The following is a 17,563-nucleotide window of genomic DNA, read 5'->3' as shown; positions in this document are numbered from 1 at the left end:
TAGTCAGCATGGCTTTGTCAAAGGCAGGTCGTGCCTTACAAGCCTGGTTGAATTTTTTGAGGATATGAATAAACAGATTGATGATGGTCGAGCAGTAGATGTAGTGTATATGGATTTCAGCAAGGCATTTGATAAGGTATCCCATGCAAGGCTTATTGAGAAAGTAAGGAGGCATGGGATCTAAGGGGACATTGCTTTGTGGATCCAGAACTGGCTTACCCACAGAAGGCAAAGAGTGGTTGTAGACGGGTCATATTCTGCATGGAGGTTGGCCACCAGTGGAGTGCCCTAGGGATCTGTTCTGGGACCCCTACTCTTTGTGATTTGTATAAATGATCCGGATGAGGAAGTGGAGGGATGGGTTAGTAAATTTGCCGATGACACAAAGGTTGGGGATGTTGTGGATAGTGTAGAGGGCTGTCAGAGGTTACAGCAGGACATTGATAGGATGCAAAACTGAGCTGAGAAGTGGCAGATGGAGTTCAACCCAGATAAGTGTGAAGTGGTTCATCTTGTTAGGTCAAATATGATGGTAGAATATAGTATTAATGATAAGACTCCTGGCAGTATGGATGATCAGAGGGATATTGGGGTCCGGGTCCATAGGACACTCAAAGCTGCTACACAGGTTCACCCTGTGGTTAAGAAGGTATATGGTGTATTGGCCTTCATCAATCTTGGAATTGAATTTTAGAGCCGAGAGGTAATGTTGCAGTTATATAGGACTTTGGTCAGACCCCACTTGGAGTACTGTGCTCAGTTTTGGTCGCCTCACTACAGGAAGGACATGAAACCATAGAAAGGGTGCAGAGGAGATTTACAAGGATGTTGCCTGGATTGGAGAGCATGCCTTATGAGAATAGGTTGAGTGAAATCGGCCTTTTCTCCTTGGAGTGGCGGAGGATAGAGGTGACCTGATAGATGTGTATAAGATAATGAGAGGCATTGATTGTGTGGATAGTCAGAGGCTTTTTCTCGGGGCTGAAACGGCCAGCATGAGAGGGCACAGTTTCAAGGTGCTTGGAAGTAGGTACAGAGGAGATGTCAGGGGTAAGTGTTTTACTCAGAGAGTGGTAAGTGTGTGAAATGGGCTGCTGGTGACAGTAGTGGAGGTGGAAATGATAGGGTCTTTTAAGAAACTCCTGGATAGGTACATGGAGCTTAGAAAAATAGAGGGCTATGGGTAAAGCCTAGGTAGTTCTAAGGTAAGGACATGTTTGGCACAGGTTTATGGGCCGAAGGGCCTATATTGTGCTGTAGGTTTTCTATGTTTCTATGATAGAATGGCAGGAAAGACTCGATGGGCCGAATGGTCTAATTCTTCTCCTATGTCTTACAGTGTCCTGGATGGCTTTGGGACCTTTGAGCACCAGGCTAGCACAGCAACCTTTCTTTGCTAAAGGACATTTGTGAATGGGGCAGGTTTTAACCACAGCCCAGTTACTGAGACTTTATTGCAGATTTATCTAAAAGATTTAAGTTGCCCAACTGCTGATGTGGGTTTGAACTCTCATGTCCACACGATCAAACTGGCATTGGGATTACTCAGTAACAGGACAGCTACGTATTGAGCTGATAAACCCAGGGGCTGGTGAACAGTTCACCACTATCCTTGCCCTGTTACCTCACTGCGCCTGCACAGAGCTCTTGCCCAGAACTGGGTTGTAATCACTTGCACCGCGTCCCCTCTGGCTGCCTCCCAGACTGTTCCCATAGCAACACAGGCACAAATGTTTGATTGAAAACAGAGACGTTGTCAACAATCCGTCAGAATCAGGTTTAATATCACTGGCATATGCTGTGAAATTTGTTGTTATATAAATTATAAAGAAATAGACGTATAAAAATTCAATAATTATTACAAAAAGAGAGCAAAAACACTGAGGTAGTGTTCACGGGTTCACTGTCTGTTCAGAAGTCCGATGGCAGAGGGGAAGAAGCTGCTCGTGGATCATTGAGTGTATGTCTTTAGCCTCCTTTACCCTCCCCACCTCCGCCCCGATGGTAGCACTGAGAAAGGGCGTGTGCTGAGTGGTCGGGGTCCTTAATGATCGATGCCACCTTTTTGAGGCATTGCTACTTAAAGGTGTCCTGGAGGCCGTGAAGGCCAGTTGCCATGATCACAACTTTCTGCAGCTTTGTCCGATCCTGTGCAGTGGCCCCTCCGTACCAGACAGCGATGCAGCTTGTTAGAATGCTCTCCACGGTACATCTGTAGAAATCTGTAGAAATTTCAGAAACCACCTCAGCCACTTGGAAGCAGTTTCAGCATTTGTTTAGGAAACAGGAAGACGTTATGAAGGCTTTAGGAGAATTTATTTTGTCACAGTTCCAACATTGGTACGACAGATCATTCCCTGACATCTGATTCATTTCGATAACTTATATTCCCAGATTCTCTCTCAATCGCTTTCAAACAGAACAGCACATCACAGGAAGAAGCCTGCCATGACTGTGCCAAACACAATGCCAAACTAGAGTAAACTCAAGAATTCTGCAGATGCAGGAAATCCAGGAAGCTGGAGAAACTCCACAGGTCAGGCAGCATCAGTGGAGAGGAATAAACAGCCTACGTTATGGGCCAAGACCCTTCATCAGCCTCCTTTAAACTGTCCCCCATCTCTCCTCAAAGCTATGACCAAAACTATTAGGCATTTCCAGACCTCACTGGGGTGGTGGAGGGCAGATATGTCCCTACCAAAGGAAGTGTAAGGCACTCCCTCCCCTCACTATCCTACAGGTCACCCTTGGGCAAGGTGTATCACCTGCTTAGCCCCACGATCAAGGTCACATGAAGCCATGGGAGCAGCTGGTGCATATTACAAATCCTACTTATGTGACCACTAACGCCAGGCAGACCATCTCTGATGAGTATTGACAATGGCTGGGGTCACCCGTCTTGGAAGGACACTGCCCAGAAGAAGGCAATGGCAAACCACTTCTGTGGATAAATTTATCAAGAATAATCATTGTCATGAGACATCAAAGGTCACCCATCTCAAAGGACACGGCTCACAATCCTGATGCTGATGTGAGCCATAAACAACCTTGAGACTGGTAACTGCAAAACCAAAAAACACAACAGAAATTACAAAAACACACACTAACAAGACAGTCAAACATCCAATCAGTCAAAAAGAAAGAACAAATCGTGCAAACAATAAAAAAACAATCCACAGTACATGAACCATAGGGGCCTGAAAGTAAGACTGCAGCCATGGAGCTAGCATCACTTCCAGGCAGCTGTACCCCACGGTTATGGGGACAGGTTCAGTGCCTGACGACTGTACACCACGGCTATGGGGACAGGTTCAGTGTCTGACGACTGTACACCACGGTTATGGGGACAGGTTCAGTGTCTGACGACTGTACACCACGGTTATGGGGACAGGTTCAGTGCCTGACGACTGTACACCACGGTTATGGGGACAGGTTCAGTGCCTGACGACTGTACACCACGGCTATGAGGACGGGTTCAGTGCCTGGTGACTGTACACCACGGTTATGGGGACAGGTTCAGTGCCTGATGACTGTACACCACGGTTATGGGGACAGGTTCAGTGCCTGACGACTGTACACCACGGCTATGAGGACGGGTTCAGTGCCTGGTGACTGTACACCACGGTTATGGGGACAGGTTCAGTGCCTGACGACTGTACACCACGGTTATGGGGACAGGTTCAGTGCCTGACGACTGTACACCACGGCTATGAGGACGGGTTCAGTGCCTGGTGACTGTACACCACGGTTATGGGGACAGGTTCAGTGTCTGACGACTGTACACCACGGTTATGGGGACAGGTTCAGTGCCTGACGACTGTACACCACGGCTATGGGGACGGGTTCAGTGCCTGACGACTGTACACCATGGCTATGGGGACAGGTTCAGTGCCTGGTGACTGTACACCACGGCTATGGGGACAGGTTCAGTGCCTGGTGACTGTACACCACGGCTATGGGGACAGGTTCAGTGCCTGGTGACTGTACACCACGGCTATGGGGACAGGTTCAGTGCCTGACGACTGTACACCACGGTTATGGGGACAGGTTCAGTGCCTGACGACTGTACACCACGGTTATGGGGACGGGTTCAGTGCCTGGTGACTGTACACCACGGTTATGGGGACAGGTTCAGTGCCTGACGACTGTACACCACGGCTATGGGGACGGGTTCAGTGCCTGGTGACTGTACACCACGGTTATGGGGACAGGTTCAGTGCCTGACGACTGTACACCACGGCTATGGGGACGGGTTCAGTGCCTGGTGACTGTACACCACGGTTATGGGGACAGGTTCAGTGCCTGGTGACTGTACCCCACGGTTATGGGGACAGGTTCAGTGTCTGACGACTGTACACCACGGTTATGGGGACAGGTTCAGTGCCTGACGACTGTACACCACGGTTATGGGGACAGGTTCAGTGCCTGACGACTGTACACCACGGCTATGAGGACGGGTTCAGTGCCTGGTGACTGTACACCACGGTTATGGGGACAGGTTCAGTGCCTGATGACTGTACACCACGGTTATGGGGACAGGTTCAGTGCCTGACGACTGTACACCACGGCTATGAGGACGGGTTCAGTGCCTGGTGACTGTACACCACGGTTATGGGGACAGGTTCAGTGCCTGACGACTGTACACCACGGTTATGGGGACAGGTTCAGTGCCTGACGACTGTACACCACGGCTATGAGGACGGGTTCAGTGCCTGGTGACTGTACACCACGGTTATGGGGACAGGTTCAGTGTCTGACGACTGTACACCACGGTTATGGGGACAGGTTCAGTGCCTGACGACTGTACACCACGGCTATGGGGACGGGTTCAGTGCCTGACGACTGTACACCATGGCTATGGGGACAGGTTCAGTGCCTGGTGACTGTACACCACGGCTATGGGGACAGGTTCAGTGCCTGGTGACTGTACACCACGGCTATGGGGACAGGTTCAGTGCCTGGTGACTGTACACCACGGCTATGGGGACAGGTTCAGTGCCTGAGGACTGTACACCACGGCTATGGGGACAGGTTCAGTGCCTGAGGACTGTGCACCACGGCTATGGAGCTGGTTCAGTGCCTGACGACTGTACACCACGGCTATGGGGACAGGTTCAGTGTCTGACGACTGTACACCAAGGCTATGGGGACAGGTTCAGTGTCTGACGACTGTACACCACGGTTATGGGGACAGGTTCAGTGCCTGACGACTGTACACCACGGTTATGGGGACAGGTTCAGTGCCTGACGACTGTACACCACGGTTATGGGGACAGGTTCAGTGCCTGACGACTGTACACCACGGCTATGGGGACGGGTTCAGTGCCTGGTGACTGTACACCACGGTTATGGGGACAGGTTCAGTGCCTGGTGACTGTACACCACGGTTATGGGGACAGGTTCAGTGTCTGACGACTGTACACCACGGTTATGGGGACAGGTTCAGTGCCTGACGACTGTACACCACGGTTATGGGGACAGGTTCAGTGCCTGACGACTGTACACCACGGCTATGAGGACGGGTTCAGTGCCTGGTGACTGTACACCACGGTTATGGGGACAGGTTCAGTGCCTGGTGACTGTACACCACGGTTATGGGGACAGGTTCAGTGTCTGACGACTGTACACCACGGTTATGGGGACGGGTTCAGTGCCTGACGACTGTACACCATGGCTATGGGGACAGGTTCAGTGCCTGGTGACTGTACACCACGGCTATGGGGACAGGTTCAGTGCCTGGTGACTGTACACCACGGCTATGGGGACAGGTTCAGTGCCTGGTGACTGTACACCAAGGCTATGGGGACAGGTTCAGTGCCTGACGACTGTACACCATGGCTATGGGGACAGGTTCAGTGCCTGGTGACTGTACACCACGGCTATGGGGACAGGTTCAGTGCCTGGTGACTGTACACCACGGCTATGGGGACAGGTTCAGTGCCTGGTGACTGTACACCACGGCTATGGGGACAGGTTCAGTGCCTGAGGACTGTACACCACGGCTATGGGGACAGGTTCAGTGCCTGAGGACTGTGCACCACGGCTATGGAGCTGGTTCAGTGCCTGACGACTGTACACCACGGCTATGGGGACAGGTTCAGTGCCTGGTGACTGTACACCACGGCTATGGGGACAGGTTCAGTGCCTGAGGACTGTACACCACGGCTATGGAGCTGGTTCAGTGCCTGACAACTGTACACCACGGCTATGGGGACAGGTTCAGTGCCTGGTGACTGTACACCACGGCTATGGGGACAGGTTCAGTGCCTGGTGACTGTACACCACGGCTATGGGGACAGGTTCAGTGCCTGGTGACTGTACACCACGGTTATGGGGACAGGTTCAGTGCCTGGTGACTGTACACCACGATTATGGGGACAGGTTCAGTGCCTGACGACTGTACACCACGGCTATGGGGACGGGTTCAGTGCCTGACGACTGTACACCACGGCTATGGGGACGGGTTCAGTGCCTGACGACTGTACACCACAGCTATGGGGACGGGTTCAGTGCCTGACGACTGTACACCACGGCTATGGGGACGGGTTCAGTGCCTGACGACTGTACACCACGGCTATGGGGACGGGTTCAGTGCCTGACGACTGTACACCACGGCTATGGGGACGGGTTCAGTGCCTGACGACTGTACACCACGGCTATGGGGATAGGTACAGTGTCTGGTGACTGTACACCATGGCTATGGGGACAGGTTCAGTGTCTGGTGACTGTACACCATGGCTATGGGGACAGGTTCAGTGTCTGGTGACTGTACACCATGGCTATGGGGACAGGTTCAGTGCCTGACGACTGTACACCATGGCTATGGGGACAGGTTCAGTGTCTGGTGACTGTACACCACGGCTATGGGGACAGGTTCAGTGCCTGGTGACTGTACGCCACGGCTATGGGGACAGGTTCAGTGTCTGACGACTGTACACCAAGGCTATGGGGACAGGTTCAGTGCCTGACGACTGTACACCATGGCTATGGGGACAGGTTCAGTGCCTGACGACTGTACACCAAGGCTATGGGGACAGGTTCAGTGCCTGACGACTGTACACCATGGCTATGGGGACAGGTTCAGTGTCTGGTGACTGTACACCACGACTACGGGGACAGGTTCAGTGCCTGACGACTGTACACCACGGCTATGGGGACAGGTTCAGTGCCTGACGACTGTACACCAAGGCTATGGGGACAGGTTCAGTGTCTGGCGACTGTACACCACGGCTATGGGGACAGGATCAGTGCCTGACGACTGTACACCACGGCCATGGAGCTGGTTCTGTGCTGAGGCAAGTACCTCCATCCAGAATAGCCAGTTGAACACCAGTATATCCTTCACCCTTGGCCTCAACACCGTAACCTTTTTAATCTGGTGATTTAACAAATTCTTTCTACCTGCACATTCATGTGCCTGTCCAAAAGCATTTGAACTGCCTCTTAGTGCGTCTGCCTCCATCACCATCCCGGGCAACCCAGATCCAGGCACCTGAGTGAAAAAAGACTACGCCCACATTTCCTGTCGACAGAATTATTCAGTATCAGATTTCTGAATGGACAATGAACACATTGCATTTGATTCTGCTCTCTTTTCACACTAAATGAATTACATTTTATATATCCTTAGCGTCATTTATAGATATCTTTATCATTTTGTTTTGCAATCTACTACTGCTACAAAACAGCAAATTTCACAGCGTATGCCAGCGATACTAAACATGGCTCTGAGAGAAGGTGCTGTGGCCCAGATGGTGAGGATGATTGATGACCATTGTTGCCCACTTGAGGCAGCCTCTTGATACCTCCGATGGTGGGGAGGGATGTGACCGCGATATATTGGGTCGAATCCATTACTCTCTGCAGCTGCTTGCATTCCTGTGCATTTGAATTGCCGTAACAGACTGTGATGCAGCCAGTATAGATACTTGCATCAGTAACCCTGCAGAAGTGTGTTTGAGGTCAGACTGAACCTCCTTGACCTCCTTAGAAAGTAAAATCGCAAGTCTTTGATCAAGTTTATTGTCATCTGACTGTACATATTCACAATCAAACGAAACCGGCCTTCTCCACCGATTCACCAGTGTAGATCAGCACACATTCACCCTCCTTTCCCTTTCCTGATGTTAGTCGTCAGTTCTTTCGCAGTGAGCAGGAGGGTGAGTGAGAGGACACACTTGTGTCCTGTAGGGTTAGATCTGGCCGCCAGTAGGAGGCAGTCAGAACAGGGAATCCTGGCAGATATTCCGCACATCGGAAGTTTCAACATAAGACCATAAGAGATTGGAGCAGATTTAGGCCATTCAGTCCTCTGGGTCTGCTCACCAATCCATCGTGGTTGGTTTATTATCCCTCTAAACCCCATCCTCCTGCCTTCTCCACGTAACCTTTCACACCCTTACTAATAAAGAAACTATCAATTTCCGCCTTAAGTATACTCAATGACGTCCTCCACAACCATCTGTGGCCATGAAATCACAGATTCATCACCCTCTGGCTGAAGAAAATCCTCCTCATCTCTGTTCTAAATGAACGTCTCTCTATTCTGAGGCTGTGCCCTCTGGTCTTAGACTCCCCCACTATAGGAAACATCCTCTCCACATCCACTCTATCTGTGTCCTCTGGTCTTAGACTCCCCCACTATAGGAAACATCCTCTCCACATCCACTCTATCTAGGCCTTTCAATATTTGTCAGGTTTCAATGAGATCTCCACTCATTCTTTTAAACTCCAGCGGGTACAGGCCCTGAGACATCAAACACTCCTTATACGTTAACCCTTTCATTTCCAGAATCATTCTTGTGAACCTCCTCTGGACCCCCCCTTCTAATGCCCACACATCCTTTCTTAAATAAGGCGCCAATGTTCCAAGTCAGTCACAAACAGGAGAAAATCTGCAGATGCTGGAAATCTGAGCAACACACACAAAATGCTTGAGGAGCTCAACAGGCCAGGCAGCACCTATGGAAAAGAGGACAGTCGATGTTTCGAGCCAGTCTCGGCCCGAAACATCGAATGTGCTTTTTTCCATAGGTGCTCCTGGTCTGCTGAGTTCCTCCAGCATTTTGATTCCAGGTCAACGATTCTTTGTTCATTCCGACAATGAGTCAGAGTTGAGAAAGGCTTGGGATGAAACAACTGTTACAATGTACAGGAGCATGAAGGGAAGGGTTGGGGATGATCACACAAAGGGATGCGTATGATATTCAGAGGGAGTGCGTGGTGAAAGAGCTGGTAATGGGCAGTAACAAACAATGACCCGGTTGGAAGTATAAACGACAACCACAGAATTGTTATCTGAAAGTAAAAGAAATTTGCAAAGCAAAGGTTACTTTCAGTTCCTGCCAGAAATGCCTTAGCAACGAGGAGGAAAAGGTTTGGATCCTCAACCTGAACTAAATACCTGTAAGCAGCTTGTCAGCATCATGGAGAGCATGCTAACTGGTTGTCTCCCCGTCTGGTACGGAGGGGCCACCGCACAGGATCGGAAAAAGCTGCAGAAAGTTGTCAAATCGGCCGGCTCCATCACAGGCACCAGCCTCCACCAGCATCCTGGACATCTTCAAAAGGTGATGGCTCAAAAAGACAACGTTCGTCATTAAGGACCCCTGTCACCTGTGACATGCCCTCTTCTCATTGCTACTGTCAAGGAGGAGGGACTGAAGCCTGAAGACAAAGTCAACGATTCAAGAACTGCTTCTTCCTCTCTGCCTTCAATTTTCTGAATGGACACTGAACCCATGAACACTACTTCACTACTTCTTGCTCTCTTTTTAATTTAATGTTATTGTAATTTTTAGGTTGTTGTGTTATTATGATGCATTGCAGTGTACAAATTTCACAACTATTGCCACTGATATTACACCCAGTCCTGATTCTGAAACGGGATGTTTCTTCTCTCACAGTGCGGTCGAACCTGATCCCCAGCCCTCCAACATACAACTCGGACTACAGCTACCTCACATGGGAAGGCTACTCTAACGTGACTTACTTCACCCGCTTGCTTCCTCCCGTGCCAAAGGACTGTCCAACCCCAGCCGGAACTAAAGGTAAGGACGTTGTTCAATGGTTCCCTCCTGGAGATGAGTAATGTTATTTTCTGCTGTTCACAAGGGGTGTCGCAACAGCTTCTCGGAAAGGATTGAAACCAAGTGGGGATGGTCTCCCTGAGACTATCTCAACCACACACACAAAGTCCTGGAGAAACTCAGCAAATCAGCCAGAGGAATAAACAGTTAACATTTCAGGCCAATACCTTTCATCAGGACTGGAAAGGAAGTTGGGGAGGGGAGCTGGCAGGTGATAAGGTGAGACCAAGTGAGGGGACGGTGAGCAGGTAGGAGGGGGGGGGGGTGAAGTAAGGAGCTGGGAGATGATAGGTGGAAAAGGTAAAGGGCTGAAGAAGGAGGAATCTGATTGGAGAGGAGAGTGACTATGGGCGAGAGGGAAGGAGGTGGGGAACCAGAGGGAGATAATGGACAGGTCAGGCAAAGAGAAGGTGTCAGAGGGGAACCAGAATGGGGAATGGAAAAGAGAGAAGGAAGGGGAGAAATTACTGGAAGTTAGAGAAATTTCCAACCTTTTATGTCTTCTACTTATCACCTCCCAACTTCTTACTGCAGCCCTCTTCCTTCTGCCTCATCTGTTCCTCGCTTTGTGTCTGGGACTTGTACAGAGTCGAGTACCTGAGATGGTCGTGCTTTCTCGAGGCAAGGGAAAGATTGTAAGCTGAAACATCAAGTTCAAGTGTATTGTCACCGGACTGTATGAGTGTGTGTGTGCGCGCGAGCGTGTGTGTGTGTGTCTGTGTGAGTGTGTGTGTGTGCGCGTGTGTGTGTGTGTCTGTGTGAGTGTGTGTGTGCGAGCGTGTGTGTGTATGTGTGTGAGTGTGTGTGTGCGAGCGTGTGTGTGTGTGTCTGTGTGAGTGTGTGTGTGCGAGCGTGTGTGTGTGTCTGAGTGTGTGTGTGTGTGTGTGTGTGTGTGAGTGTATCTGTGTGTGTGAGAGTGTGTGTGTGTGTTTGTGTACACACACACCAAATGAAACAAATTGCTCTTGACCACAGTGTAGCCTCAAACCATGTATCACACACAACACACAAACCAAAATATTCACATAAATAAGTTAATAAAATATTCAAATGCATGTACTGCCCAGCCCAGGTAAACTGTAAACAGTTCGCTGTCCCTGTGACGAGACCTCGGTGCTGGCAGGGTATTCATTAGTCTCACAGCCTGAGGGAGGAAGCTGTTACCCGGTCTGGCAGACCCAGTCCTGACGCTCCTGTACCTCCTTCCTGACGGTTGTGGGTCAACAAGATTGTGGGCTGGGTGGTAGGGATCCTGAACAATGCTTCAGGCCCTCCGTCTGCAATGCTGCTGCTCTTGGTTTGGTCTGAGCCATTACTTTTTTTTAAGGAATATATGGGTTGGCACGACATTGAGGGCTGAAGGGCCTGTACTGTGCTGTGGTGTTCTAGTGTCTAGTTAGCTCCCAAGTGGAGCATAGGGCTTTGATGACCTCCCATCTCCATTATCTTCTGAAACTGACGGTGTGGTTAGAGTTGATCGGTGTTTCTGTAATCCGTTGTATCCACCGTACAGGGGATTGGCATGTACAGCTTCACCAGAACCTTGTTAGCTGGCCTCACCTGTCCGCACCTCTCATGATGGAAGTGTAGGGTTGGATTTTCAGAGGAAATGCTCCCAGTTAATGTCGCAAATATTAGGACAGGTGGTCCCAGTGACCCTCTGGGCAGTTTTTACTCTCCTCTGTAGGGTCTTGCAGCTTCCGTGCCACACAATGATGCAGCCAGACTGGACACTCTCGATGTGCTCCTGGAGAAAGTTGTTAGAATGGAGCCTTGCACACCTCAGTCTCCTCAGAAAGTGCAGCCAGTGCCCTGCCTTCTTGACTAATGAGGTGTTGTGGGTCCAGGTTAGATCGTCCGTTATGTCCATCCAGCGGGATTAAACATAAAATTGCAGGGACTACTGAAAGAAGAGAGACCTACAACGGGAGAAGCCTTTGGCTTCTGCTGGGATTATGGAAGAGGATGACGGCACTGAACAGTGTGTAATGTGTCCTCCGTCCAGTTCCATCCTCTGATAACTAGGTATTGCCTTTGACCAAAGAAAAACCCTGTGATTTCATACAAAGTGTAGTGAATAAACTTTACAGGTTCCAAAGTGTTGCAGTTAGCGTAACACTACACGTCTTGGAGCATAGGACTTCGATGCTGTCTACAAGGATTTTAGATGTTTCTTCCCATGAAGAGTGTGGGTTTCCTCCTGATGTTCTGGTTTCCTTGCACGTTTAAAAGATGTACCAGTTAGTAGGTTAACTGGTCGTTGGGAGTTGAGGCCAGGGTTCAATCGGGGGTTGGTGAGCCGTGGTATTCCACCCGGCCCTCAAATTTACCTGGTCCATTTCCGACACCTCCCTCCCCTTTCTCGATCTCTTGTCCACTGATGCCTATTACAAACCCACAGAGTTTCACTGTTACCTGGACTATATCTCGTCCCACCCTGTTACTTGTACAAGTGCCATCCCTTTTTCTCAATTCCTCCGTCTCCGCTGCATTCGCTCTCAGGTTGAGGCTATTCATACTAGAACAAAGGAGATGTCCTCATTTTTCAAAGAAAGGGGCTTCCCTTCCTCCACTATTAACACTGCCCTCAGCCACATCTCTTCCATTTCACGCTCATCTGCTCTCATCCCATCCACCCAGCACCCTACCAATGATAGGGTTCCTCTTGTCCTCACCTACCACCCCACCAGCCTTCACGTTCAGCACATCATTCTCCGTACCTTCCTCCATCTCCAACTGGATCCCACCACCAAGCTCATCTTTCCCTCCCTCCACTTTCTGCTTTCCACTGGGATCACTCCCTACGTGACTCCCTTCTCCATTCGTTCCTCACCACTGATCTCCCCCGGCACTTATCTTTGCAAGTGGAACAAGTACTACACCTGCCCGTACACCTCCTCCCTCAGTACCATCCAGGGCCCTGAACAGTCCCTCCAGGTGAGGCAACACTTCACCTGTGAGTCTGTTGGGGTCCTATACAGTGTTCAGTGTTTCCAGTGTGGCCTCTTGTATATCGGTGAGACCTGACGTAGATTGGGAGCCTACGCTCCGTCCACCAGAGGAAGCGGGATCTCCCAGTGGCTATCCATTTTAATTCCACATCCCATTCATATTCCAACATGTCCATCCGTGGCCTCCTCTACTGAGAAGCCACACTCAGGTTAGAGGAACACTTGGTATTCCATCTGGATAGTCTCCAACCTGATGGCACTAACATTAATTTCTCAGACTTCCAGTAACTGCCCTCCCTTCTCTATTCCGCATCTCCTTTTCCCTCTCTCACCTTGCCCACCCATCACATTTCTCAGGTGCTGTTCCACCCCCTCCTTTTCTTTCTTCCGTGGCCTCTGTCCTCTCCTATCAGATTCCCCCTTCTTCAGCCCTTTATCTATCTCACCAATCAATTTCCCATCTCTTTACTTCACTCTTCCCCCCCTCCCTGTTTCACCTACCACCTTGTGTTTCTTCCTTCCCTCCCCTCCACTTTCTAACTCTGACTCCTCATCTTTTTCTCTCCAGTCCTGATGAAGGGTCTCGGCCCGAATGAGGGGCAGATCTCATTGAAACCTATTGGATATTGAAAGGCCTCGATAGAGTGGATGTGGAGAGGATGTTTCCTATCATGGGGGAGTCTAGGACCAGAGAGCACAGCCTCAGAATAGAGGATGTCCATTTAGAACAGAGATTAGGAAGTACTTCTTTAGCCAGAAGGCAGTGAACCTGTGGAATTAATTACCACAGACAGCTGTGGAGCCCAAGTCATTGAGTGTATTTAACTCAGAGGTTGATGGGTTCTTGATTAGTCAGGGCACCAAAGTTTATGGTGAGAAGGCAGGAGAATGGGGTTGAGGGGGATAATAAATCAGCCATCATGGAATGGCAGGGAAGACTCAATGGGCCGAATGGACTAATTATGCTCCTACAGCTTATGGGCTTATTGTCTTATGTTTGTCCGGGTAGCCTACAACCTGACATAGTGAAAATTGATTTCTCTGACTTGTGGTAATTTCTCCCTGCTTCCTTCTTCTCTATGTTTCTGTTCCCTCTTACCCCTTCGCTTCTCTTCACCTGTCTGTCACCTCCCTCTGGTTCCCTTCTTTCGTCCATAGTCCATCCTCCTCTCCTATCAGATTCCTCCTTCTTCAGCCCTTTATCTCTTCCACCTATCAGATCCCAGCTTCTTACCACCCCCTTCCCCACACACCTACCTTTGCCCCCACCTGATCTCACTATCACCTGCCAACTTGTACTCCTCCCCCTCCTCCTGCCTTCTGCCCCCTTCCTTTCCAATTCGCGATGAAGGGTCCTGGCCGAAAGGGTCGACTGCTTATTCATCTCCACAGACGCTGAGTTCCTTCAGCATTTTGTGTGTGCTGCTTGGATTTCCAGCGTCTGCAGAGTCTCGTGTTGGTGACCTGCCGTGAGTTACGTGTGTTCCTGCGGCGTTAATGTCCAGCTGTTTTCCATTCAGTGAATGGGTAATGATTCTGACATCAGGATGCAGGGAGTTTCATGGATGCACAGGGAGGGTGAGTCAGTTCTGAGCGTGTAATGTTGGTGCCAGAAGTATGGCATCTCTTGCAGGCTGCCCCCAGCACATCTCAGACTGTGTTGGTTGTTGTCAGTAATTTCACTCTACGTTCAAAGTATATTTGTTATCAAGTACATCTATGTTGCCAAATACTACCCTGAGATTCATTTTCTTGCAGACATTTACAGGAAAATAAAGAAATACAGTAGAACTTATGAAAAATTATACATAGACAGACATACTTTATTGATCCCGAGGGAAATTGGGTTTCGTTACAGCCGCACCAACCAAGAATAGTGAAGAAATATAGCAATATAAAACTCTAAATAATTAAATAATAATAAGTTAATCATGCCAAGTGGAAATAAGTCCAGGACCAGCCTATTGGCTCAGGGTGTCTGACACTCCGAGGGAGGAGTTGTAAAGTTTGATGGCCACAGGTAGGAATGACTTCCTATGACGCTCAGTGTTACATCTCGGTGGAATGAGTCTCTGGCTGAATGTACTCCTGTGCCTAACGAGTACATTATGGAGTGGATGGGAGACATTGTCCAAGATGGCATGCAACTTGGACAGCATCCTCTTTTCAGACACCACCGTCAGAGAGTCCAATTCCACCCCCACAACATCACTGGCCTTACAAATGAGTTTGTTGATTCTGTTGGTGTCTGCTATCCTCAGCCTGCTGCCCCAGCACACAACAGCAAACATGATAGCACTGGCCACCACAGACTCGTAGAACATCCTCAGCATCGTCCGGCAGATGTTAAAGGCTCTCAGTCTCCTCAGGAAGTAGAGACGGCTCTGACCCTTCTTGTAGACAGCCTCAATGTTCCTTGACTAGTCCAGTTTACCGTCCGTTCGTATCCCCAGGTATTTGTAATCCTCCACCATGTCCACACTGACCCCTTGGATGGAAACAAAGACTGACAGATAACCAATGTGCAAAAGGAGACAAACACAACAAAATCTGCGGGTGCCATAAATCCAGAGCAACACACACAATGTGTTGGAGGAACTCAGCAGGCCAGGCAGCATCTGGGGAAAAGATGACGTTTCGGGCTAAGACCCTTCATCAGGCCTGGCCTGCTGAGTTCCTCCAGCATTTTGCGTGTGTTGCAAAAGAAGACAAATCGGCCATGAATGGGCAGGTAGGTAATAGTGAGATGAGCTGTAGAGTCCTTGAAATTCAGTCTGTTAGGTTGTGGAATCAGCTCAGAGTGAAGTTGAGTGGTTATCCATGCCGGTTCAGGAGCCTGATGGTTGAGAGGTAATAACTGTTTCTGAACACAAAGTACACTGCAGATGCTGTGGTCAAATCAACACGTGCAAACAAGCTGGAGGAACTCAGCAGGTCGGGCAGCATCTGTTGAAATGAGCAGTCAACGTTTCGGGCCCAGACCCTTTGTCAGGACTCACCAAGTCCTGACGAAGGGTCTCGGCCCGAAACATTAACTGCTCATTTCAACGGATGCTGCCCGACCTGCTGAGTTCATCCAGCTTGTTTATAACTGTTTTTGAACCTGCTGGTGTGGGACCTGAGGTTTCTGTACATCCCTCCTGATGTTAATAAGAGAGCCTGGCCTGGGTGGTGGGGCTCCTTGATGCTGGATGCTGCTTTCTTGTGGCAGTGATCCTTGTAAATGTGCTCAACGCTGGGGAGGGTTTGACCTGTGACGGACTGTGTCCACCACTTTCTGTAGACGTGTTGTGATGTGGTTTTTCCAAAGCCACACAAGTGATGGAGATCTCTGTGCTATGTCGTAGGATACAAGACACGGCCTAACGCAACAAAATTAGCAGAGGAGTTCTTGCTGAGGCATTCGTTCATCCCAGATCCCCAGGGCACCAACCTGATGTTTGCTTTTTTCGCTCAACACTTCACGCATCAGTTCTTCAGAACCAACTTTGATCAAGGTCCTGGCTTCACAAAAGCTTTGGGTCACGGGGTAAGTGGCTGGGCCTCTGTGTGTTAACTAACCTTCAACACAGCAACACAAGTGAAGGGTGTCAGTAATACTCAGCGGCTGGGGAAGCACGCAAAGTAACAGGAATAGAACCAAATGTAGAACTATCAGGAAATGTAGAGAAGGCCCTACCCAAATGCAAAGCAGCAGAGACGATTCAATGATGACTGACAATTTTAGTAATAAACTGTGAAAATAACAAGCCACAAAACAAGGGAGAATGGATATTAAACAACACAGGCAACAAGGATTCTGGTTGAGGCTGGCTGGTCCAATGAGTGAACAGGGACTGCGGATGAGAGCTGGGTTTAAATAGGCTGCAGGTGATGGATTGGAAATGAGTGGCTGGAGACTCCTGTTAGCTGGGTGGAGACTGGAATGTGCCTGATGTCCCTAATGTCCCCCAATGTATCTGCCTCTACCACCAACCCTAGCAGAGCGTCCACTCACCCACCATCCCGTGTAAAACAAAAAACTACCACTGACATCCTTCCTATACTTTCCTCTGATCACCTCAAAATTATGCCCCCCTCGTACTAACCATTTCCACCCTGGGAAAAAGTGCTTGTTGTCCATTCTTATCATCTTGTACAGCTCTATCAAGTCATTTCTCATCCTCCTTCACTTCAAAGAGAAAAGCCCTTGCTCGCTCAGCCTGTCCTCATTAGACACTCTCTCTAATCCAGGCATCATCCTGGTAAATCGCCTCTGCACCCTCTCTAAAGCTTCCACATCCTTCCTATAATGGGGAGAATGAAACTGAACACAATACTGAAAGCGTGATCTAACCTGGGATCCCTGGACCCCTTGTGTAATAGCTTTTGTCCATGGCATAGAAAAGGTTGGGAACCCATGAACTGAAGTTTTATTGAGCTGCAACATTATCTGGCAGCTCTTGAACTCAATCCCACAACTAATGAAGGCCAACACACTGTACATGTTCTTATGCATCCCGCCTTGCATAGCAACTTTGAGAG

The 17,563-nt window shown here is 49.4% G+C and overlaps 1 protein-coding gene across 1 annotated transcript in view; it reads left to right on the top strand.

Annotated features, from left to right (window-relative positions):
- Positions 1-17,563, top strand: part of LOC140731143 (prostaglandin G/H synthase 1-like) — a 110,432-nt gene that overhangs the window by 71,535 nt on the left and 21,334 nt on the right. Inside the window, exons 5-6 of the mRNA XM_073052521.1 lie at positions 9,906-10,049; positions 16,387-16,568. Coding sequence (XP_072908622.1) covers positions 9,906-10,049; positions 16,387-16,568 — 326 coding nt within the window. The remainder of the gene's footprint in view (positions 1-9,905; positions 10,050-16,386; positions 16,569-17,563) is intronic.

Source organism: Hemitrygon akajei, chromosome 7 (genome assembly GCF_048418815.1).
Source record: "Hemitrygon akajei chromosome 7, sHemAka1.3, whole genome shotgun sequence".
Taxonomy (NCBI): Eukaryota; Metazoa; Chordata; class Chondrichthyes; order Myliobatiformes; family Dasyatidae; genus Hemitrygon; species Hemitrygon akajei.
This window is presented reverse-complemented; position numbering and strand designations above follow the sequence as displayed.